Below are 26,611 nucleotides of genomic sequence, written 5' to 3'. Positions count from 1 at the left end.
CGTGTTTTTTTATATCTCTCAAATATATTAAAACGCAGAATCATATTAAGAGGGACAAATAGCTTGTGACTGATGCAAGCCCATGGACGTCAGCAGGACCAGGCTTCCTGTCTACATATGCACATTTGTATACATTGTGTATGGAAGCAAATAATCTCACTGTGCCGTCACATGTGACAATACAGTATTCATATTCCTACATTGATAGGGATTTGTATGTGTTTAATTAATAATTTGGAGCACTGGTTTAAAATATACTAATTTTGCAGTAAAGATTATCATCGCTAGGGCTCACTGTGGTTCCATCAAGAGCTTTTGCTGCGTCTGGATGCTATAATTGCCTTAACCCTTTCGTAGCATTTTTCAACTGAATGAAAAATAATAGGGCGGCACAGAGGCGCAGCGGTAGCATTGGTGCCTTACAGCGCCAGAGACCCGGGTTCAATCCTGACCGCGGAAGCTGTCTGTTTAGAGTGTGTACATTCTTCCTGTAACGTCGAGGGTTTCCTCTAGGTGTTCTAGTTTACTCTCACATTCCAAAGACGTGTGGAAAAACAATCATATTCTCATTTGGAACCCCCCCAGAAATGGGCAAAATATCTGGCCTAGTCTGTGGAAAAGAAAATCTAAATAAAGTTTCCTGAGAAAGAAATGTTAACGTGCTTCTGCTGTCTTTGGAGATAATATTGTGTAATGCATCCCAAAATGCTTTGTACAGGTATTATTAACAGAATGGTAAACTATATAAAATAAAACAAGGTAACAGATGACCAAAAGTATGGTCATGGCAGATCATAAGAGAAGAGAAACGACTGGATAAATTTAGAGAACATTTGTAAGACATAAACCAGGCATGGAATCCCTAATCTTGATGGGTATGGCAGTGCAGTGTTTTAAGGTTCTGAACAGCCTGAGTTCCAGAACAATAATCCAGTCATGTGAATTGGCACACCACCATTTCAGTGAAGGAATTTGATTTCATATAATCAATTAAATCTGGAATTGAACGAAAAAGCTCTCTGCAAACATGATCCTGCCAAATTGCTCCAAAAGCAATTTTTGTTAAAAAGTATCTATCTGAGAACAACATTTTCTAATACCCAGTGATGCAGCAGTAGAGTTTCCGTCATGCAGTGCCAGAGACCCGGGTTTGATCCTGACTACAGGTGCTGTCTGTACGGAGTTCATACGCTCTCCCTATGACGCGTGCGTTTTCTCCTGGTGGTCTGATTTCCTCTCACACTCCAAAGACATATAGGTTTGTAGGTTAATTGACTTCTGTAAATTGTCACTAGTATACGGGCTGATTGCTGGTCGGCGCAGACTCAGTCGGCCGAAGGGCCTGTTTCTACACTGTATTGCTAAAGTCAATTGGGCGTATCAGTAAATCAACCAGTGTAATTCATTATTACCTATCAACTCAATTCAGGGCAAATGGGGATGGACAGCAAAAGTCACCATTGTCACCAATGTCCCAATAAAAATAAACAAGTATAAGTTTAAAGGTACCGTCGCAATTGGTGGATTAATAGAATTGGAAGATATGTAAAAGACTAGAACTGAAGGCATACATCAACTTCAAAAGGTCTCTAGTGCTGGAAAACATTACAGGAGCAGGCAAAGAGTGAAGATGTGGAGGGAAGAATACTTCAGTGAGTCTGGGTTGGCCTGAGATATTGATGAGATGTTCAGAAAGCAGTCTTGGTGATAGAAAGCTTAGTTTGCGCAAGAATAGCATGATATGGTAGAAGGAAGACAATTGGATTAAGACCATGGACAATGTTGATTGTAATCATGTTTAGTCTTTCCGCTAACTGGATGTCATGCAACAATAAACTAAACTAAGCTAAAAATGTAAAGGGAAAAGAGGTGTGGTTTTCTCGTATCCACGAAGAGCATTTTATTTTCCATGGCTAGACATGAACAAAGAACATGAAAAATCAGAGGCACTGGAGGGCGACATTAGTTTACATGCACCATTGGCGTTGGATAACATCACCAACGGGCAACATGTCAGAACAGGGCTAAAGCTGGATCCTAAGGAGACTCCAGAGCTAACCAAGTAGAAACAGGGCATGTTAATTCTTTACGTGCTTTTTACACTCTTTTCAACACTGGCGGAAATAATTATTTTAAAAAAGCCACATTTGATCTATTAGTGACTTTTTCAATGCAATAAATGAATGTGGAAGACATTTATTCTTGTCTACAGTGCCTCTACTAGACGTCCACTAAGTATTAGTTTTTGTTTTAGAGATGCAGCATGGAAACAGTCATCGAGTCAGCGCTGACCAGCAATCACCCATACACTAGTTCTATCCTATACCCAAGGAACAATTTGCAGAAGCCAATTAACCTATAAATCTGCACATCTTTGGAATGCGGGAGGAAACCAGAGTACCCGGAGAAGACCCACGAGGTGACAAGGAGAATGTGCAAACTCAATACACATAGCACCCATAGTCAGGATCAAACCTAGATCTCTGGTAATGTAAGGCAGCAACTCTACTGCTGCACCACTGTGTTGCTATAATCTCTAGCAAATAAAGTAGTTAATTATGCATTGATCGGGAATATATGAACAGGATTTGTTCATTTAGTTCCTCATACTTGTTCATCATTCAGTGAATTTGTGAGTGATCCATGACCTAACTACATGCACTTTCATCCGTTTATCAAACTTGGATTTTCAATCAACAGTTAACACAATACATGTGGATGGGCGTTCACATATATTGTGAATATGTGGATGGGCATTCCAAACTTTCATTACCTTCTCAATGTCGAACTCCAAGAAGGCAAAAATTATGTCCCTCACTGATTAAGTATATCCTATCAGGTCTACTCTACAAGTTATACAAGCCTTTCCTCATGCAGCCTGTACACTTAGACAAGTCCCTATTGGTATCACTGGATGACAATTAGTAACCTTGGCTAATTTCTTTCGTGAGGATGATTGTGGCTCGGATCTATTCCTGTATGTCACTCAGTGCATAATTGAGAAGCTGCCAAGTAAGCGGTTTTCAGGCACTTAATATATTTATTGTCTACAGTTTCGGCAGAATTACTGCAGAAGAATGTGGAACAAATGGGGAAACAGATTGCTAGACTGCAAAAGGACATTGATAGCTTCCCACAATCCAACGACAATCAAGACAAGTTTGTCGAGAAAATGACAATATCCTTTTTCTTTGCTAAGGGTGTTTCCTATTTTAATACTAGGTGTTGCTTTCATCCCTATATGTGCTTCATATTTTTAACCCAAAATTGGAAAGAATCAAACAGCAGCTTTCATATTACTTTCAGGATGTTCATTACTACATTACAGGAAATGAGGCAGCCAGTCTATGCTCAACAACCTCCTATAGTTTTGATAATTGTCACCTAATCAGTTTCTTGCAATTGCTTTTCTTGTGGACTAAATATTGGCCTTGCTTTTCTCTGAACTAATGTCGGCTGTTTGTTTTAGCCCACCTGAGTGAGCAGACCGGACTTTGGTCTTCCAGGTAGGTGTCAGAGTGGTAGTGGCTTTGGAAATCAAAGTAACTGCCAACAGGAAACTCAAGGCTGGCCCTGCACCCTGCATTTACAGTCGGGAAGATAAATGCCTGGTTTTAATTGCAGCATTCTGGTCATTTATGTCCATAAATAGTACAGTCAAATAAATAGCATTCTCCAGTAAGTATTTTAAAGTTATCAAAGGACATTTTGATCCTTCTGTCTCTAATTTTTGAATGCTTTATTGGTCTAGAATCGTCGTACCATGAATAGTACACATCTGAGAGAGAGTGAGCTGTAAATGGAAAAGCAAAGATTTTTTTTTTAAAGTCTTCAATTACAGAAATTGCCAAAAAGAAATGGAGCATGTTCCAATTTTCCGATGAGAGAAAAGATAAAGCTGCAATCGCAAAGTCACAACAGGAAGTAATACGAAGAGTACGAAACTCTTTATTTAAAAAAAAAAAGAGAAGTAATAAAACTTGGATGAATACTCATGAATAAGATGTGTTAGTTGAAAGACTAACTTTCACATTCTGCACAGACAAGTATGAATGAAGATTTACGCACTTATCCCTTGTTAAAGATGGAGAAGCCAAGAATAGAACCAGTGAGAGCTGCATTGACAAAGAGTGAAAGATGAGTTACAGGATGAGCAAATGGTTGCTTTTTACCAAGGGGTAAAAGATTCAAAATAGTGATACCCTGAAAAATAAAGTCATTATTATACTTACGTTTCTCTAGAATGAGCCTTGCTTCAATCCTGGACCTTGGACACATGCAAGAGCTGCTCCTTCAACAGTGCATACTATGCAGGGCTTATTTGACATGTGTTTTGGTAACTGTTTATCCACACAAATAATATTGCAATTTGATATTAATATTATCCATTTCAGCATGGTTGTGCAATTTTCTATGTTCTTCCCATGTAAACATTTGCATTGTTTTTACCTAGAGTGAAATTGATGAAGTGATTCACTGTGGTGGAATTAAAATGAGTTGTTCTTGAAAAATCAAAGTATTCAGTAACTAGAAATGGAAAGGTATTTTGATACTGTTAAATGCTGAAAATAGGATACTGAGAATGGCATGTTGCTTTACTGTGGACTGCTTATAATACCCTGTAACAGTGTAAATTAATTGCCTTTCATTGCATCAGAAATGCTATGTCATTGTATGAGCTGGGGTCTGACCTCTGGTTCCTGTATTACAATTGGGGACAGCACAGTGGGACAACGGTAGAGTTGATGCCTTACAGCATCAGACACCCGGGTTCAATCCTGACCTCAGGTGCGGTCTGTACGAAGTTTGTATGTTCTCCCTGTGACCATGTGGGTTTTCTCCAGGTACTCCGATTTCGTTCCACACTCCAAAGATGGCCAAGTTTGTAGGTTAATTGGCTTCTGCAGGTTGTAAATTGTCCCTAGTGTGTAGGGTAGTGCTAGTGAATGGGATGATCGCTGGTCAGCGCTGACTTGGTGCTAAAGGGCCTTTTTCTCTAAAGTCCAAACTGATCATTTGTCTTGTTTTTCTTGTTGTTGGATGAAGGATTCCTCTTCTGTTTAAAACATGAAATAATAGTGAATCATTAAAGCATGCACAGGTAAAGGTTGCTGTCCAAATGCAGCTGTGCACGTTTTAAAGACTGACTTTTACTTAATATCTTTTAAATAGAAGGGAAACTCTTCATCAACAACAACATGAAAAAAATGATCAGTTGTAACGCAGGAAGATCGACTGGGAACACAAACAAATATAAAGACATCCTTGTGTGTAGTTCTGATCCAATACCACAGATGGAGTGGCTCATATATAGGTCATCAACCCCATTGTTTGTAATCTTATACAACTTGATTAATGTACAAGGGAATACCTTAAATCCATTGTAAGCACAATAACAATATTAGAAATAGATGGGATATTATGCTCTTTCATGAAGAGATTCAGCATTGTCCACTCATCATCTTAATATTTGAGCTTTACCATTAACCTGTGTTTCACCTTTGATTTTAAAGTTTTTTTAATGCATTTGCAAAATAATAATTTATTCTAGAGTTTATGTAATATAGTAGCACATGGAAGAGATGTAGAATTGGACTATACTAGTAAAGAATTTACAGTTTATATTGCCCACATTAATGATATTGTTATTTATTTTGCATGAAATTGTTTGAAATTAATCAGTAAAACAGAGGTGACATATTTCTACTTTCTCAGTGAATGTTAACATTCTAAAATAATAATGCAAATAGATTCGTAACTAAAACTATAATTACTGCCATCAGCTCTAATTGTCAGGAACTGTTCAGTACTTTATTGAATTGTACAGTTATTATATGAAGTGTCCATTAAAGTTGCAATATTCGAACAAGCATTAAAGGAAAATTACATTTGTAGTCAAGCTGCAGTATATTCGTAGTCTCGTAAAGCTTCCAATATTGAGTCGTATATCAGAAAGAGGAAGGTGGGCTGCTTGTCAGATATCCATTGTCCCACTCCCAGGATATTGCAGGAGTTCCTCAGGCCTGTGTCCTAACAGTACAATATTCATCTGCTTCACAATTACTTTCCTTTCATTCTAAAATCAGAAGTGGGGATGTTTGTTGATCAGTGCACAATGTTGAATTTACATTTAGTTCCTCAATATGAAGAAGCCCATGAGTTAAGACCTGAACAAGGCTCCTGAATGGATTATGTTGGCAGATGGCATTCACTCCACAGAAGTGTTGAGCAATGGCCATCTCCAATAAGAGAAAATCTCCCATGTATTCTTGACATCCGTAACATGATTATCAACTAATCTTCCACCAGCAATATCACGTGCCGTTGCCATTGACTAGAAAGCCAGGGGGGCCAGACATATGGAAAAGCTTGTTGCAAGAGCAAGTAGAGGCTGGGCATTCTCAAACAAGTGGCTTACTTAAGTACACTCTGAACCCTTTCCATCAACTGCAATGAACTAGTCAGGAGAACAATGGAACTCGCATCTGTAGCTTGTATGGGAGCGGCTCTGACGACCCTCAGAAAGTGTAACACCACCCAGGGCACAGCAGCCTGCTTGATTAATGCCTGTGCCACCATAAACATTCATTTCCTCTGCTGATGGCACAACATAGCAACACCATGTGCATTTACAAAATGCACTGCAACACTAGAACAACGATCTCCAAAGCCACAATGTTCACCATCAAGAAAGGCATGGTCTTTCGGAACATCGATGCTCCTTCATTTGCATGTATCCCTGCAAATCACTTGCCATCCTGATTTAGGAGTACAATTCCATCACCATTATAAATCCATCATTATTATAAATCTTGAAACTCGTTCCTCAATGGAAGAGTTACTAATGGACAGCTAGTAATTACCAACAGAATTACCAATAAACCAGAGGACATACGTTTAAGTTGAAAAGGGAAATAGCGCCTGAGTAACAACTTTTTACATTCCGAGCGTAGTGGTGTATGGAATAAACTGTCAAAGGAGGTAGTTGAGGCAGGTGCAATAACAACATTTATTAAACTAAAGACACTTAGACAGGTTCATGGATAGGAAATGTTTAGAGGGATATGTGCCAAACACGGGTAAATGGGATTAGTTTAGATAGGGTATCTTGCTTGGCATGGATAAGGGCCAGTTTCTGTGCTATATGACTGACTATATCAAGGTTTTTTTCCTTAAGTGTCTGTACAGTTTCATAACAGGAGCAAGGGAACAGTTCGAAAAATTAACAGATATTCATAAAACAATGGAGGAGGACTTTGAAGAGCTTGGACGTTACTTTGTCTTTGATTCCAAGAAAACATCTGTTGAAGAGTTCTTTGGTGATCTGAGCAACTTCAAGAGTATGTTTTCGGTGAGTGCTTAATTACACAAACGATCGGCATTTATCCACAGATTCCCATGAAAGCTCAATTTGTTGTATCCAACCTAAGATATTGTGGTTTATGAGTCACAACATCCGCAGTGGCTCCATAGTACTTCTCCTGAGATCAAATTAGATGTTTATCTACATGTCCCATTCCAAAGATTTAAAGACAAAATCTAGGCTGTCCTGCAATAAGAGAGTGCAGTCATGTTGGTGGTGGGTGAAATGTTAATCCAGGGTTCTATGGTCCCTCTGAAATGAGGGTGAAGCTTTCTATGAAGTTAGGGTGGCACATTGGTGGAGTTGCTGCCTCACAGCGCCAGTGACCTGTGTTCGATCATGACAATGGGTGCTGTCTGTACAGAGTTTGTACATTCTCCCTGTGATCAAGGTTTTGTCCATGTACTCCAGTTTCCGTCCGTACTACAAATAGTTTATAGGTTAATTGGCTTCTGTAATTTGTAAATTGTCCCTGGTATGTAGGATAGTGCTAGTGTATGGGGTGATCGCTGGTTGGCGCGGACTCGGTGCCAGAGGGCCTGTTTCCGAACTGTATCTCTAAAGTCTAAACTGGTAATTTGTCTTGTTTATCTTGTTTAAGAGTTTGTACATCTTGTTTATAGAGTTTGTACATTCTCCCTATGACCGCGTGGGTTTTCTCCGGATGCTGCGGCCTCCTCCCATACTCCAAAGACGTACAGTTTTGTAGGTTAATTGGCTTTGGTGAGATTGTATAAATTATCCCTAGTGTCTAGCTTGCGTATTGGGTGATCGCTGGTCGGCGCGGACTCGGTGGGCCAAAGGTCCTGTTTCCACGCTGTATCTTTAAAGTCCAAAGTTATTTTGACGTTGACCATGCTCACATTTTTGTACAGCACCGGTCATATTTTGCATCACGTGTGCCTTTGATGTGTGCTGCACTAAAGAAAAAACAGCTTTTATCTCATTTAAGCACCCTTTGTCATTTTCAGCAATCAGTTGCAGAGAACAAGAAACGGAAAGAGGCAGAAGAGAAAATCAAAAAAGCTAAACTTGCCAAAGAGAAAGCAGAGAAGGACAGACAAGAGAAACTAAAGAAGAATTCTATCATTGACATAAATTCAGGTACATTTTCCTTTTTTTCTGTTCCACAGCTTTTTGTTGCAGTTACATTTTAATTCTAGATTTGGTTTTATTGCCAAAATTATGAACAATTTTCATTTATGCATAGCATCTGTAACTTAATAAAACAATAGAAGTTGTTTTGAATCCATGTGTTAAATATTAAAATAGAAGAGGATGTTAGAAGAGAGAAAGTGATGCACATATGGATTTGAAATTAAAGAGAATATCAAAATTGAGACACTCAAAGTGCTAGAATTACTCAGGGGGTCAGGCAGCATCTCTAGAGAAAAAGAATAGGTAACGTTTCAGGCCGGAACACTACTTCAGACTCTAGATTCATTCTCCAGATTCTTCATTCTCCAAAGACACTACCTGACCTGCTGAGTTACTCAAGCAATTTGTGTCTATCTTCGGTTTAAAAAAATAGCATCTGCTGTTCCTTTCTACACATTAAAATTGAGACCTTGTCCAACTAGGAAGCAGTGTTGGCCATAAACCCAAAAACCCAAGGAGCAAATGTGGATTAATGCAAGTTATGACGTGGACAGTGGAGCTTTGGTATTGTGGTCAGTGCAGACATGTTGAGCTCAAGGATCTGTTCTGTATTCTATTCAGGATGTCTGGGTGAGGAAATAGATTCCTAGTGAGAGGAGAAATGAAAGGAAACATGGCAAGAGGAGTGGCTGTGCTATATGAAATTAAAAAGAACAAAACGATGGGGACACCTCTCTAGTTGGTTGTAGGATGGTTTAGTTGCCTGATAACGACTTGGAAGAAATTGTCCCTAAATTTGGAGATATATGTTTTCACACTTCTGTACATCTTGCCTGATGGGAGAGGAGAGGAGAGTGACCAGGGTGAGACTGGCCCTTGATTATGCTGGTGGTCTTGCCACATGTAGACACAAGGAACTGATGATGTGGGTGTAGCAAAAAAAAACTCTGCTGGAGTAACACAGTGGGTCAGGCAACATCTCTGGAGAATAAGAATAGGGGACATTTCGGGTCAGGACTCTTCTTCAGGCAGTCATATCTTTCTCATGAGATTAAATAGACTGTTGCTAATGCAGAAACTTGTAAATTATGAAGACGAGGAGGAAATTAGCTGTACATTTGGTACCTACCTTGAGAGCATTTGTTATCAATACTAAATACGATATGATAGAACTTTATTTATCCCAGGAAGGAAATTGATCTGCCAACAGTCATAAAACACAAAATACATAAAACATGAAATTAAAGTGACGAGTGGCAAAAAGTATCTAGCAAAATAATTATTTGATCACCAACAAACTCTGCTGAAGGTACTCAGTGATGATTGAGGTTGTTACAAATCTGCAGTAAATGATGACATTGGGTTGCAAGTCTGTCAGCAGCAGAAAATGGAAATAAGTATCAGAGTCAAGAGTACAAACAAAGGACTACAAATACTGGTTTATACCAAAGATGGACACAAAGTGCCGGAGTAACTCAGTGGGTCGGGACCCTTCTTCAGACTCGAGAGTGTTTGTCATTTTGTCATATGTACTGACTATCGAATAATCATAATAATACTTTATTAGCCAAGTTTGTTTTGCAACATACGAGGAATTTCATTTGCCGTACAGTAATACCAATAAAAAGCAACAGAACACACAAAATACATTTTAACATGAACATCCACCACAGTGACTCCTCCACATTACTCACTGTGTTGGAAGGCGAATAAAAGTTCAATCTCTTCCCTTCCTTGTTTTCCCACGGTCGGGGGCTCGAGCCTTCCGTTGACGGGGCGATCTAGGCTCCCGTAGCCGGCAGTGTTTGGGCCCTCGCGTCGGGGTGATCAAGCTCCTGCATTGGGGGGATCTCAGCTTCCTCCACGCCAGGCGATCTACCCCGGTTCGGGGTTGGTCGAAACCTTCTGCGTCGTTTGGAACTCCAGACATCAGTCTCTACCCAAGACTCCGAGCACTTCGATGTTGAAATCTACAGGCAAGGGATCGGCTCCAATGGTAAGTTCACGTCCCAGCGGTGGGGCTCAAATTCAGTCTCGAACAAGGCCTCCAGCTCCATGATGTTAGGCCGCAGAGCGACCGGAGATACGATCCAGAACACAATCGCATCTCCGGCAAGGTAAGAGATTGAAAAAAGTTTCCCCCGACCTCCTGCCCCATCCCCCAAATAAACAAACCAGAAAACATAAACACAAACTTCTTAAAGCACACTAAAAATGACAAAAGAATACACAATAAGACAGACCGACGGTTGGCGAGGCTGCTATCGTCGGCGCCCCCCTGGTGGTCACTCTAACTTGCAGCATAACTGACCTGTAAGCACGATACTCATAAATAATGTATAAAAGAAAATTTCAATAAATTGATAACCCCAGACTGATGCAGGAATGACAGTGTTCACAGAGGGACAGGATATGGCTTATGGGTGAGTGTGGGAAGATTCTGAGGTTGTGCACCTCTCTGCTTTTGCAGGGCTTTACTACGGGAGTCAGTATGGATGTTGCACTTCTACAAGGGAGGCTCAACCACATATTTTAATCTGTTTTTTCTGTCACCTGGTAATCTCCTACGATGAGTGCATAGAATAGTGTGCTTGTGTCTGGAATGAAGGCATGTACAACAACAATTTTACAATTCAATTTATTGTCATTTGGACCCCTTGAGGTCCAAACGAAATGTCGTTTCTGCAGCCATACATTACTGCAAACAATGTAGCAACTGAGGGTAGCAAGTGCCTCAATGCTGGGGTTGCTGGAAGAGGACACTAACGTTGCTTATCCTTCCAGTTACTTTGGAGGATTTTGCAGAGACAATGTTGAGCTCTTTCCAGTGTCTATATATAACTGTTGTAATCCAAGACTCGGACATCTTGAAGGCAAGTTTTTTTACACAGTGACAGTGCCTTCTTCTGTCTGAAGAAGGGTTTCGACCCGAAACGTTGCCTATTTCCTTCGCTCCATAGATGCTGCTGCACCTGCTGAGTTTCTCCAGCTTTTTTGTGTACCTAAAATATATTAGCATATACATATGGATATGCAGGGAATGGTGTAATATGGGTTATGTGCAGATAGGTAGAAGTCTTGAAGTTCAGCAGAGATATGGGCCGAGGGGCCTGTACTTGTGGTGCTGTTCCATGTTCTAAGTAAATTGGAAGCCAGAGAGGGCATAGCTTTAAGATGCGAGGGGCACGGTATAAAGGAGATCTATGGGACATGATTTTTTTTTACACAGAGTTGGTGTGCCTGGAATGCATCGCTGGGGGTGGTGGATAAAGTAGATACATTAGTGACATTCTAAAGAATTTTGGATAGGAACATGATGTTCAGGGATATGGGTTATGTGCAGGGAAATAAGTGATGGGCTTGGCATCATGTTCGGCACAGGCATTGTGGGCTGAAGGCTTGTACTGTTCCATGTTCTCAGATAGGAAGCCGGTGAAGGTATAACTTTAAGGTGAAAGGGGTGATGTTTAAAAGAGATATGCGGGACAAGTTTTTATACACAGAGGGTGGTGGGTATGTGGAATGCGCTACCGGGGATGATCTTCTTTCGAGTCCATCTTGTTACAAATGTTGACATCGCTGTCATCGTCCATCCTGAAAAGGACGCAAGCTTCCGGCAACAACAAGTGGGAGCCACCACTTGTTACAATAGGTGATGATGGTAGCAGAATTAGCTCAGGATACTTCCAGTTTCCAGCTCCGTAACGTGGGCGCTTCTGCTATGAAGCCACCGGGGATGATGATACAATAGTGGCATTTAGGAGACATTTGGATAGGCACATGGATATGGTGGGATTATGTGTAGTCAGATAAGAGTTGGGCTTGGCATCATGTTTGGCACAGACTCAGAGCTGAAGGGTTTATTATTGTGCTGTATTGTTTTATGTGCTGTGATCACTGCTGCACTGTAGACCTGGAGTTTGGTGCCAGATTGAAATCTTGATCGTCCTTAATCAACTAAGGTTTGAGCAGATGTATTAAAGGCAGAGGTGGATTTCACCATTAATATATGCCTTTGCTGAATGGTGGTTCCTGTTTATGAGGTGGTTGGTCTAAATATCAACCTATAAACTCCAACTATTTGTCAGAGCCTCCTCAATTTATAATGTCAATCATGTACCCGACAGCAAAATATATTAGAGGAAGTGCCGAAAGTGTATTAATTTTTTGATAGACAATCAAAGAGAAATGCATTACAAAACCTGAATAAAGAGGCTGTGTCGCAAAGCAGATATTTTAATTTGGGAAATAGTGTCTGAGATGTTTAGATTTAGAGAATAGGCACCAGATGGCACTGTGCATACATTGGTCTGTAAAATGTAAGTGGAGAGGAGGGGTTCTGCGTGATATTGACAGACTGAGATAACTGAGAGTGCTTCTTTTATTGTGGATCAGAAAATAATGCGTCTCTCCTTTCTTTCATACCCCGCACATTATCTCTCTTTTTCATTCTGTCTCTTTTTCCTTCTCTCCCTTTTTTATTTTTCTCTCTCTCTCTCCCTCTCCCTCTCCCTCTCCCTCTCCCTCTCCCTCTCCCTCTCCCTCTCCCTCTCCCTCTCCCTCTCCCTCTCCCTCTCCTCTCCCTCTCCCTCTCCCTCTCCCTCTCCCTCTCCCTCTCCCTCTCCCTCTCCCTCTCCCTCTCCCTCTCCCTCTCCCTCTCCCTCTCCCTCTCCCTCTCCCTCTCCCCCTCCCCCTCCCCTCCCCCTCCCCCTCCCCCTCCCCCTCCCCCTCCCCCACCCCACCCCCCACCCCACCCCCCTCCCCCTCCCCCTCCCCCTCCCCCTCCCCCTCCCCCTCCCTAACACTCTCCCCCTCCCTCTACCTCTCCCTCTCCTCCCTCTCCCTCTCTCTCCTCCCTCTCTCTCTCTCTCCTCCCTCTCCCTCTCTCTCCTCCCTCTCTCTCTCTCTCCTCCCTCTCCCTCTCTCTCTCTCTCCCCCCCCTCTCTCTCTCCCCCCCTCTCTCTCTCCCCCCCTCTCTCTCTCCCCCCCCTCTCTCTCTCCCCCCCTCTCTCTCTCCCCCCTCTCTCTCCTCTCTCTCTCCCCCCCTAACTCTCTCATCTCTCTCTCCCCTCTCTCTCTCCCCTCCTCTCTCCCCCTCTCTCCCCCTCTCTCCACCCCTCTCTCTCCCCCCTCTCTCCCCCCTCTCTCCCCCTCTCTCTCTCTCTCTCTCTCTCTCTCTCTCTCTCTCTCTTCCTCACTCTCTCTCACCGCTCTCTCTTGCACTCTCATTCTCATCCCTCTCTCATTCTCATCCCTCTCTCTCATTCATCCTTCTCTCTCACCTCCCTTTCTCTCACCCCCTCTCACCCTCACCCCTTCCGTCTCTCTTCCATCTCCTCCCTCTCCCTCATCCCTCTCCCTCTCTCCCTCATCCCCTATTGCTAAGAGCTAGATAGGGCTCGTAAAGATAGCGGAGTCAGGGGATAAGGGGAGAAGGCAGGAATGGGGTATTGATTGGGGATGATCAGCCATGATCACGTTGAATGGCGGTGCTAGCTCAAAGGGCCGAATGGCCTACTCCTGCACCTATTGTCTATTGTGTATTGTCTATTTTCTTTCACCCCCCTCTCTCTCTCTCTCTCTCTCTCTCTCTCCCTCTCCCTCACCCCCCTCCTTACCAGCTTCTCTCTCCCTCACACCATCCTCTCACCCTCACATCCTCCTCTCTCCCTCCCTCCCCTCTCTCCCCTCCTCCCATCTCTTTCTCCCTCACCCCTTCCTCGCTCTCCCTCACCCCACCCACTCTCCTTCCCCCTCTCTCTCTCCCTCCCTCTCTCCCACCTCTATCAAAGCATTTAATCTCCATGTACATAAATACATGTATCGTTCATCCAAATGAATTGCTTGCAATCACTCTACCTTCAGCCACTTTCATTCATCTGTTGTGTTTAGCACATTCTGTTTGAGGGTAAAGCATCGAGTTGAGAACATTTGGTGTCTCATACTGTGTTTAATTTGACTGCATTCTCTTCCCACACTACCGTGACTCTGATGCAGGAAGGCAATAAGATTGAACAGGCTGTGATTATTGCCACAGCCCAGATTGTGCTGCGGGAGTGCTAATCATCTGATGCAGTTTGCAGTGAGAGCGATAAAGGATATAAAAAATCTCCCATGTCAGCAATAGCACACCTTGGAAGACTGGGTGGAGCAAGATGTCAAGGAAAGAGATATAGAGACTGCGGCACATTATTGTGCTGACGCCGGCACTGAAATAGCAACATAAAAATGGCCTGTAAAAGGGGGGAGGTGAATACAGACAAGAAAAAAATAATTCTACTCAAACAGGTCCACAGGGATGTATTGCCATCTTTATTAAAGATCCTGTGTGACTTGGTAGGAAAATAAGGATTATTTTATAATTGCCATTCTAGGTAATTTTACTTGTATGGCCATCAAATGTATATAATACAGTTAAACAAGCATATTTTTAAATCTTTCATTCACGCCCTCCCTCTCTCTCTTGCCCCACCCTCTCTCCCTCACCCCTACCCCTCTCCCCGTCCCCCCCTCGCCCCTTCCTTCCCCCGCCCTCTCCCTCGCCCCCCTCTCCCTCGCCCCCCTCCCTCACCCCCCTCTCCCTCGCTCCTTCCTTCCCCCCCCTCTCCCTCGCTCCCCCCCTCCTTCGTCCCCCCTCTCCCTCGTCCCCCCTCTCCCTCGTCCCCCCTCTCCCTCGTCCCCCCTCTCCTTCAACCCCCTCTCCCTCGCCCTTCTCTCTCACCTCCCCCTCTCTCGCCCACCCCTCTCTCGCCCCCCTTTCCTTTGCCCCCCTCTCCTTCGCCCACTCTCCTTCGCCCCCCCCCTCTCCCTCACCCCCTCCTCCTCCCTCACCGCCCCTCTCCCTCGCCACCTCCTCCTCCCTCCTCCTTTCACCCCCTGCCTCGCCCCATCCCACTCTCCCACCCTCTGTCCCTCCCTCTCTACCTCGCCCCCTACCTCACCCCCTTCCTCCATCCCCCTCTCCCCCCCTCTCTCCCCCACCTCCCTCTCTCCCTCACTGCTTATTCTCTCACCCCCTTCTCTCTCCCCTACATCCCCTCCTCTCTCCCTCCCTCACCCCCTCCTCTTTCACCCCCTCCTCTCTCACTAGCATTCCCCTCTCTCTCTCACTCGCCCTCCTCTCTCTCCCCCTCACCCCCTCCTTCTCTCTCCTTCACCCCTTCCTCTCTGCCTCACCCCTCTCGTCTCCCTCCCTCCCTCTTTCCCTCACCACCCTCCTTTTCTCCCTCGCCCCCTCCCTATCTCCCTTGCCCCACTCCCTCTTCCACCTCTCTCCCTCCTCCTTCCCTCTCTCCCACCTCTCTCCGTCCTCCCTCCCTCTCTCCCTCACCCCGCTCCCTCTCTCCCACACCCCACTCACTCCCTCTTTCAGTCTCCCCACTCGCTCCCTCTTTCCCTGTCCCCACTTGCCCCCTCTCTCCTTGCCCCGCTCGCTCTTTCCCTCGCCCTTCTCCCTTTTACATTCCAAATATAATTTGCCCATTCTTTCTGGTGCTTTTGACACATATTTTGAAAGTAGTAGTTTGTTTGTTCCAGAAGGTGGCAGCATGACTGCGTAGCATTGTGTGGTGCTGGAGCACTATGAAGTGCTCAATTAGTATGCATAGCAACTGCGCAATTTAGTTCTCTTCCATCCCTTTCTTTTGGGCATTCATCTATAACGGCAAGTAAACAATGCAAAAAAAAGATGTTCTTTCACATTTGCAGAGCTTTGTATTAAAGACCCCTCAACTGTGTAGACCCTTTCCTTTTTTCCCTCATTTGCTCTGTTCTTTCCCAAGAGTGAGCACATGGTTCTCCATATTCAGGGAGTGGCTCTTTCTTTGATACTTTCTGCACGTATTTGCCAGGAGGTGGCCCACTTCTATTCTCAAAACGCTCCTATATGAAAACCACCCCACCGTAGCATTAACATCCCATGCTGCCACTCCCATGAAAGGTGCTCCTTTGTTCAGCAAAATCTCAATGTATACGATCCACAGCATTTAATTTTTTGCAATGTTTGCAGCTATCTATCTCTAATCTGTAAGTGCCTCACTCTTCCGATGGCCACAAGATATCTCATGTTAAGATGCCATTGTCATCAACAGCGTCAGTGGGCAGGAAGGTTGATATCTAAGGAAGCCATTTGGCGCTGAAATGCCTTGAAGCTGAAAAGTTGTAATGAATTTAGAATATTTAAGTACGAGCTTGGGCAAGATTTAAAGTGCGCTGTGCTTCAGCAGGGTTGCAAGATGTGAGGGGATGGAATTCTGCTGAGATGTAACACATTTTCTCCCTCCAGCCATAGTGCCTGCCCTTGCCTGTCCCTGCAGACTACACCACAGTTTCAAGAGGGTTGTGGGAACAGAAGTACAAGGTTGTGGTTTGGGGGATAATCTGGGAGATAGCAAACGTCTTTAGAAATAAAATATTCTGTTAATATCAGAATAATATGATAATTAGACTTCCAGTTTAGTTTAGTTTATTATTGTCAAGTTTAGTTTGTTATTGTCAAGTATTATTTAGTTTAGTTCATTATGGTCACGTATTATTGTGTGCTATCCAGTCAAAAAAAAGACTATACATGATAACAATGGAGCCATCCACAGCGTGCAGATAAAGGATAAAGGGTACATTATTTAGTGCGGGATAAAGTCCAGTTAAAGATTTCAAAGGTCTCCAATGAGGTAGATAGGAGGTCAGGACCACACTTTTGTTGATGAAGGAATGGTTCAGATGCCTCATTACAGCCGGGAAGAAACTGCCCCTGAATGTTCCATGATGTAGAATCTTCTATTCTTTGTCCGACATTGTCTGAAAGGTTTTTATCGCTTCGAACTACAGCTGGTAGAGCTGCTGTCTCACAGTGCTAGAGACCCAGTTCGATCCTGACCTCAGGTGCTGTCTGTGTGGAGTTTGCACATTCTCCCTGTGACCACATAGGTTTCCACCAGGTGACCTGGTTTACTCCCACATCCTAAAGCATTGCAGGTTTGTAGGTCAATTGCCCTCTCTAAATTGCCCTATGTGTAGGAAGTGAATGAGAAAGTGGGAAAGCATAGAACTAGTGTGAATAGTGTCGGCGTGGGCTTGATGGGCCAAATGGCCTATTTCATGCTGTATATCTAAACAAACTATATTCTTTTTATGTAATTTATTGAGTGACTGCAGCGTGACGATTCACTCCGTGTTCCAATTTTCTTTTTCTCAGTGCAATATATAAAATGAGCTGATAGACTTCAACTGACATATAATGGAAACAACATTATTTAGGGAAACAACGGTTCTAATTTCATATGCCAATACTTCCCGTTTGCAAAATAATATTTTTATCTCATAATTCATGGGCACGATGCAGTAAAATGTAATTGAAATTTATAGCTTCAGCTGTGCGATGCTTTTAAAGCTCAGGATATCAATCAATAATCAGGCATCCTGTGTCAAGGGGAATGAAGGTCATCTGTTCTGAATGCTCACAGAGATGTCATCAGGATGTTTAACTCCTCACAGTCCAATTCTGTTTCCATTTTGTACTGTAGATTAAAATAGGCTTTAATTTTATAGTTTCATTGGAAGTAGGAAGAAGCCAGCAAGGATCCTTAACTGAACCGAAAATGATAAGAAAATCAAACCACATTATGGACCCTTTAAAAGCATAGTAGCAGGTTAAGTATCGCCTGCTCCCACATACACTTTCCTCTGCAACCAGAGGAGACGCATATTCCCATCACACCCTCCCTCGCCTTGATTCAGGGACCCCAAAAGTTCTTCCAGGTGAGACAAATGTTTACATTCACTAAGGAGGACACAAGCAATCTTCCTGACATAGTAGTGGCCAGAGGATCTGGGGTGCCAGAGGAACTGAAGGAAATCCACATTAGGCAGGAAATGGTGTTAGATAGACTGATGGGACTGAAGACTGATAAATCCCCAGGGCCTGATGGTCTGCATCCCAGGGTACTGAAGGAAGTGGCTCTAGAAATCGTGGATGCATTGGTGATAATTTTCCAATGTTCTATAGACTCAGGATCAGTTCCTGTGGATTGGAGGATAGCTAATGTTATCCCACTTTTTAAGAAAGGCGGGAGAGAGAAAACGGGGAATTAAAGACCAGTTAGCCTGACATCGGTGGTGGGGAAGGTGCTGGAGTCAATTATAAACGACGAGATAGCCGCACATTTGGATAGCAGTAACAGGATCGGTCCGAGTCAGCATGGATTTACGAAGGGGAAATCATGCTTGACTAATCTTCTGGAATTTTTTGAAGATGGAACTGGGAAAATGGACAAGGGAGAGCCAGTGAATGTAGTGTACCTGGACTTTCAGAAAGCATTTGATAAGGTCCCACATAGGAGATTAGTGGGCAAAATTAGGGCACATGGTATTGGGAGTAGAGTGCTGACAATGGCTGAGAAGTGGTTGGCAGACAGGAAACAAAGAGTAGGGATTAACGGGACCCTTTCAGAATGGCAGGCAGTGACTAGTGGGGTACTGCAAGGCTCAGTGCTGGGACTATTTACAATATACATCAATGATTTGGATGGAGGGATTCAGTAACATTAGCAAATTTGCAGATAACACAAAGCTGGATGGCAGTGTGAACTGTGAGGAGGGTGCTATGAGAATGCAGGCTGACTTGGACAGGTTGGGGGAGTGGGCCGATGCATGGCAGATGAAGTTTAATGCGGATAAATGTGAGGTTACTTTGGTAACAAAAATAGGAAGGCAGACTACTATCTAAATGGCATCAAGTTGGGAAAAGGGGAAGTACAACAGGATCTGGGGGTCCTTGTACATCAGTCTAGGAAAGTAAGCATGCAGGTACAGCAGGCAGTGAAGAAAGTGAATGGCATGTTTGCCTTTATGACAAGAGGAATCGAATATAGGAGCAAAGAGGTCCTGCAGTTGTGCAGAGCCCTAGTGAGGCCACACCTGGAGTTTTGTGTGCAGTTTTGGTCCCCTAATTTGAGGAAGGGCATTCTTGCTATTGAGGGAGTGCAGCGTAGGTTTAGAAGGATGAGAGGTTTCTCATTGAAACATATAAGATTGTTAAGGGCTTGGACATGCTAGAGGCAGGAAACATGTTTCTGATGTTGGGGGAGTCTAGAACCAGAGGCCACAGTTTAAGAATAAGGAGTAAGCCATTTAGAACGGAGACGAGGAAACACATTTTCTCACAGAGAGTGGTGAGTCTGTGGAATTCACTGCCTCAGAGGGCGGTGGAAGCCCGTTCTCTGGATGCTTTCAAGAGAGAGCTAGATAGGGCTCTTAAATATAGCGGAGTCAGGGGATATGGGGAGAAGGCAGGAACGGGGTACTGATTGGGGATGATCAGCCATGATCACATTGAATGATGGTGCTGGCTCGAAGGGCCAAATGGCCTACTCCTGCACCTATTGTCTATCATCTTGTCTATTCATCTGTTGTGGCCTAATGTATTGCATTCCTCTAGACTATAGGCTTTAGAGTCATCAGGCTATTAAAGACGACAACCTGCAAATAGGATGTGGACTATATAGGTGTGGGGGCATAGGTTTTGTCTTTCTTGTCTTTTTGTTTTGGTGGGTGGGTGGGTGGGTGGGTGGGTGGGTGGGTGTGTGTGTGTGTGTGTGTGTGTGTGTGTGTGTGTGTGTGTGTGTGTGTGTGTGTGTGTGTGTGTGTGTGTGTGTGTGTGTGTGTGTGTGTGTGTGTGTGTGTGTGTGTGTGTGTGTGTGTGTGTGTGTGTGTGTGTGTGTGTGTGTGGTGTTCCTCTGTTAAAACATGAGCTATATGCAAATTTATAGAGTGATCCATGTGCCATTTATCTGCATTTGCTGTACTATTGGACAGTTATTTCTAAAATAGGGCGGCCGAGTAGCGCAACGGTCATCATTGTCTTACAGCGCTGGAGACCCGGGTTCAATCCTGACCATGGGCACTGTCTGTACGGAGTTTGTATGTTCTCCCTGTGACTGCTTGGGTTTTCCTCAGGTGCTCCAGTTTCCTCCCACATCCCAAAAACATGCAGGTTTGTAGGTTGATAGACACAAAGTGCTGGAGTTACTCAGCGAGTCAGGCAGCGTCTCTGGAGAAAAAGGATGAGTGATGTTTCGGGTCATGGCAGAAGGGTCCTGAACTGAAAAATCACCCATCCTTTTTCTCCAGAGATGCTGCCTGACCTGCCGAGTTATCAAGCACATCTGCAGTTCTTTGTTTCTGTAGGTTTGTTGGTTAATTGGCTTCTGCAAAGTACCCCTGGTGTGTAGGATAGAACAAGTTTATGGGTGATCATTGGTCAGCACAGAATGGCCTGTTTCCACACTTTCTCTAACCTAAACTAAACTAAAACTGGAATCAGTGATATCACTGCCTGTGATATTATGTGAGTGGCTTATGGGTCAGGTCGGGGGGAGTTCCCACCGCCATGGGTACCATGTAATTCCGTGCTACCTGCTCCATGGTTGGATAGTCTGCGACTAAACTGTCTCACCCACCTGATTTGCCAGGTGAGAAGGAGGCTGTGGACCCCGAGCAGGACCAAAAACAAGGGCGGATGAGCTCCTAGCGAGCCAACGGCCATCCACACTTTAGTAGAACTTGCAATCATTGTCATACATAATGTACATACACGTAAGGTACCGTGCCCGTTGATGTTTTCAATGATGATGATGATGATGTTTATGGTCAATGAAGTATAGATCAGTTTCAAAATAGAAGTGAGTGTGCAACACTGAATATGTTAGCCACTTATGTTGAAGTTACAAAAGTAAATCCCGCCAACTGTGATTGAAAAATAATTTCTAACGTATTCTAAAATACTATGTATTTGTATGACATATTGCAGCTGTTTGGTTTTACTCAGGCAGTTTAAGCTCAGGAAATTTTAAGTCCAAAAGTTGTCTCATTTCATTGAAGTGATGGATTGTTTTACCCTTAGGGTGGAAGTTGCTTTTGTCAATATGAATGGCATTCACCCCCTTCCCCCCCCCCCCCCCCTTGACTTTATTGGCATCAAACTTGGATTTTTTTTTTCCTAAACTGTAGGAAATATTTGCCTAACTCATAACTCAAACATTTAATCCATTTCGGTGCAGCAACAGCAATGTTACTTGACTTAACGAAATGAAGAAAGTTGAAATCCTGGTGGAGTAGCTCTTGGATTTGACCTACTTCATTAAATTTGGAAAAATTGTAAATAAATAACTAGTATGAATAAATAATAAATATAATTGCAGATAACACCCGACTGGTTTACCTATCCTTCATGGGATACTCCTTCCGCACTCCAAAGATGTACAGGTTTGTAAGTTAATTGGCTTTGGTAAAGATTGTAAATTGTCCCTAGTGTGTAGGATAGTACTAGTGTACGGGGATCGCTGGTCGGCGTGAGCTGAAGGGACTGTTTCCACGCTGTATCTCTAAACTAAAGTAAACTAAACATCCTTAATGAATCCGTTACCAGGAAGTCAGGCTACTTAACCTGGTTCATTGAGTTGGGAAAATTTTGTTTTTAAATACATTAGTTAACAATATTTTCCAAAGTAGTCCTAGGACAGGTCAGAATTAAAACATTTTAACTCGGTGTTTGTGCAATCCATTCAAAGACTTCTCCACATCAAATCTTAGAACTAAGTACAAATATTTTTTTAAAGCACTCCACCATCTGGAGCTTATAGAATTTTCAGTCTTAAAGCTCTTTTGAAATAATGGACTGTTCTCCCCTGAGGGTGGGGAGGGTTTTTTTTTTCACTTCCCAAACTTCATTATTTTTAATTAATATTGATATTCTATCATGTTAATGTTTTGAGAGGGTTTTTTTCAAAAATGTTCACAAAAGTGTATTTGGCAAAAGTGAAGTAATTTTTGGTTTTGTCTTATTTTACACCTTAAGGTGCTTTCATTCTTTTGGGCTGCATGTCAAGTGACACTCCAAGCTAAAGGCTGTCTGGAAAGCAACATCTGTACAATTCCTTCATTCAGTGAACTAATTATTCCTGCAGGCATCCTAATACTTTCTGTTCAGCAAGGAATGCTCTATTAGGAGTCTTCATAGGAGTATTTTGGAAAAAATGTTGACTCTTTAAACGGCTATTTAATGGAACCTCATTAACGCTAGATTTTTAACTACAGTTGAACAGTGAGGATTATCAAGCTGGTTGGTATTTTTTTGCACACAAAAGAAGCATATAGATCAGTGGGATTATTGCCATACACAAGTACAAATGCGTAGACATATACATAATGCATAATACATATACATAATGCATAGAAACAGCCTAGAGTCTAGATGCAATAGTTTTTTGGGGGATAAAGCATGGAAACAGGCCCTTCAGCCCACTGAGTCTGCCCCAACCAGTACACTAGACCTATCCTACAGACTAGGGACAATTTACATAAACCAATTAACCTACAAACCTATATGTCATTGGAGTGTGGAAGGAAACTGGTGCATCCAGAGAAAACCAAACAGTCACTGGGAGAATGTATAAACTCCTGTAGTCAGGATCGAACTTGGGTCCCTGGCGCTGTAAGGCAGCAGCTTTACCACTGCGCCCTGGAAGTTGGCATATTGATTGTTCATCATTACAGTGAATTGTTCGAAAGGATGAACAAACTACCTCTGTTCCTATGTGCACTCGGTGTATGAAGTGTTTTACATATTTAAGTACGCTTGACATTTGCTTGTTTTTTTTTTGGATAAAACGCTGTTTCTTTAAGGCACTGATTTTCTTGGCACATAAATGTTTCCTCTGATTCAATACTATTGTGGATATGAAAGGATTACTCAGGCTGGTATTGATTCATCTGGTCCTATTCTGCAACAGACTTGGATTATGAAAAGTACAGTCTTTGATCTCATGCCATTTTTGTATAAGGCTTTCATCCACTTTCTAAGCCTGGTCTGCTCTCTTTCTTAAAATCTATTTCAACAGAATCTTACGTTGTATTTTCATTGCCATGTCTGCTTTTGCTTAGCTCTTAATGATGTGGGGTTAATGTTGTCACCCCATTTAATACAAGGTTTGAATTTCTTAGAACAATATCAAAAAGATCCATTAATTCCCATGTGAAAATCCCAATCATTGTTGCAATATTCTTTCCACTTTTTAAACTTTAGAGATACAGTGCAGAACACAGGCCTTTCAGTCCATTGAATTTGCGCCGAACAGCGACCCCGTACACTAACATTATCCTCGGGACAATTTACAATTTTACCGAAGCCAATTAACCTACAAACACGCACGTCTTTGGGATGTGGGAGGAAAATGGAGCACCCAATGAAAACCCACGCGGTCACAGAAAGAACGTAAAAACTACGTACAGACAGCACCCGTAGTCAGTATCGAACCTGGGTCTCTGGCACTGTAAGGCAGCAACTCTAACTCAGACCTAAATCCTGCCCAAATATGATTCATGCTAGGTTCAAGTTTTTTTGGGTAATTTTGCCTATCCGAAGGGTTTCGGCCCGAAACGTTGCCTATTTCCTTCGCTCCATAGATGCTGCCGCACCCGCTGAGTTTCTCCAGCATTTTTGTGTACCTAGCAAAGCAGAATATGGGCAGGATCAATCTCTTGATCCAAGTGGCAAGAAGAAAGATGTGAGGGAACACACTTCCAATCGCACTTACAATCCAATGATCGTAAATGGGAATTGTTGGGACAAACTTGGCTTATCATGGCACAGTTGATTGGCCTCTGAACGTATATGCAGCCTGACCTTGAACCTGAAGTATGATCACCTAAAAGAGGTAGCAAGGCCTGCTTAATCCCATATGAATTCACCCTCTCAAAGGACTGCATCTTTGGTAGGAGGTAGTGTTGAATCTTGCATCACAAATTTAGCATAAAATTGAGAAACTGGAGCTAGTAAAACACACTTGTGGAGTTCATCATAGAGTTGTCACCAAGTTATTTTTAGTTTCTGAATGATTAGTTCTGTTACACGGTGAAAGCCCAACTTGCCCATGCCAATCAACATGCAACGAGTCCCACCTGCCTGTTTTTGGCTCGTATCCTTCCAAACCTACCCTATCCATGTACCTGTCTAAATGGTTCTTAAATATTGTGATACTGCCTGCCTCAATGACCTCCTACAGCAGCTTGTTCCATGCACCCACCACCCTTTATGTAAAACAAAAGTTACCCCTCAGATTTCCATTAAAGATTTCCTCCCTCATCTTAACCCGGTGTCATCTGGTTCTCAATTGCCCCACTCTGCTCAAAAGAACATGCGTTTACCCGATCTATTCCTCTGAAATAAATTTGTTCACCTCTACAAGATCACCCCTCAACCTCCTGCGCTCCTAGGAATAAAGCTTAGCATGCTCAATCTCTCCCTATAGTCCCTCAAATCCTGGCAATATCCTGGTAAACCTTTTCTGAACCCTTTCAAGCTTGACAACATTTTTCCTATAATATTGTGACCAAAAATAAACACAATACTCTAAATGTGGCCTCACCAATGTCTTATATAACTAACATGACCTCCCCAACTGCTACACTTGTCTTTTAGGCCTGCAAGAATATTGCTCTGCCAATCATATCCCAGAGTTCTGTTTTGGTGCTGATGAGTTTACCACAATAATCAATACAAAGTAATACACAGTCTCCGAATGCTGGGTTATTAGGTAAAATGGAGCTAGAATAACTACATAGAAAAATCACTTCTTGAGATTTTTTTTGAAGAATAAAAGAAAACCAAAGCACTCTACTGACAAGCGGTGTGTAGATTCAAATAAATGTTTATTATAATTAACGTTTGCCATTTCCTTCCATTGTTTGGTCTGTTTTATGTCACAGACTTGTACTTTGACATTCCATTGATGTGCAGGAAATTTCTGCAATTAACTTGTTAGTCTTAACTTGTTCTTTGTTTCCAACATCACTTCTTTAAAAAAACACAGAATCAACAATGCAATTAAACACTGTTTAAATCAAAATTATTTAAATCATTCTTTATAATGTTCCAGATTTTTTTCACAGGTAATATACACATTTTTGGTCTCTATCTTCCAGGTTTTTATTTCTCCTTAGCTTTGCTACTAGTATTTAGTTTATTTTACTTCAGAGATACAGCGGGGAAACTTGGCCTTCGGCCCACAGTCTGTGCCGACCAACAAATACACCGTACACCAACACTATCCTACACACTCGGGAGAATTTTTCAATGTTACCAAAGGCAATTAACCTACAAACCTGTACGTATTTGGAGTGTGGGAGGAAACTTGAGAAAACCCACATGGTCACAGGGAGAATGTACAAACTCCGTGCAGACAGCACAGTACTCACCATCAAACTCGGGTCTTTGACACTGTAAAGCAACAACTCTGCTGCTGCACCACTGTGCCACCCTCACATCTCTATTATTGACATAGCAAAGTTGGCATTACCCTCCAAGAATTTTGATATAGCTTTTGTTGATAACAAGTACGTGATATTCCACATTAGATTTTGCTATTCTAAAAGACCCATTATGCACAATAAGGTGCATTCACTCTATTCCACTCATGATTCTAAACTCCTCTAGGAGATCATCCTTCAGCCTTCTGCACTCTAAGGAATGAAGTCCTAGCCTACCCAATCTCTTCCTAAAGGCTTCTATTATTTTTTAAACATTGCTTTGTCATAAAAAAAATTTTAATCCTTATATTTCCAATTTTGACACCCATTAAACATGTAATGTTCATCTTTTAAGCATTTGAATCTGTAGGTCTCTGAGTCTGAATGTAACAAGAGCCATTACTTACAGAATTTATTTCTCAGCAGAATAAATAAATGATCACTGTTCACAATATAACAAATATAGCAGTACTAAAAGGCAAACTTTGCTTGGAATAGTAATCCATAGTATACAGTGCATTCAGAAAGTATTCTGACCCCTTCACTTTTTGCACATTTTGTTACGTTACTGCCTTATTTTTAAATGGATTAAATTCTATTTTTTTATCATCAATCTCCACACAATTCCCAGAATGAAGAAGCGAAAACTGGTGTTTAGAAATTTTTGCAAAGTAATTGAAAAGAAATAACTGAAATATCACATTTACATAAATATTCAGACCCTTTGCTATGACACTCAAAATTGAGCTTAAGTTCATCCTGTTTCCATTGATTATCCTTGAGATGTTTCTATAACTTGATTGGAGTCCACCGGTGGTAAATTAAATTGATTGGACATATTTGGAAAGG

General features: G+C 42.5%; 1 protein-coding gene across 8 annotated transcripts in view; it reads left to right on the top strand.

Moving 5' to 3' along the window:
- diaph1 (diaphanous related formin 1) overlaps window positions 1-26,611 on the top strand; it is a 345,460-nt gene that overhangs the window by 275,012 nt on the left and 43,837 nt on the right. For all 8 annotated transcript variants that reach the window (XR_004413473.1, XM_033029846.1, XM_033029845.1 and 5 more), the window contains 3 exons: window positions 3,054-3,178; window positions 7,187-7,351; window positions 8,335-8,467. Coding sequence is in view for 7 of the 8 variants with exons in the window: in XM_033029846.1 (XP_032885737.1) it covers window positions 3,054-3,178; window positions 7,187-7,351; window positions 8,335-8,467 (423 nt within the window). In the remaining variant the exon portion in view is untranslated. The remainder of the gene's footprint in view (window positions 1-3,053; window positions 3,179-7,186; window positions 7,352-8,334; window positions 8,468-26,611) is intronic.

The sequence above is a fragment of the Amblyraja radiata genome, chromosome 11 (assembly GCF_010909765.2).
Source record: "Amblyraja radiata isolate CabotCenter1 chromosome 11, sAmbRad1.1.pri, whole genome shotgun sequence".
Taxonomy (NCBI): domain Eukaryota; kingdom Metazoa; phylum Chordata; class Chondrichthyes; order Rajiformes; family Rajidae; genus Amblyraja; species Amblyraja radiata.
Note: the sequence above shows the minus strand (reverse complement) of the source record. Positions and strands in the feature narration are given on the sequence as shown.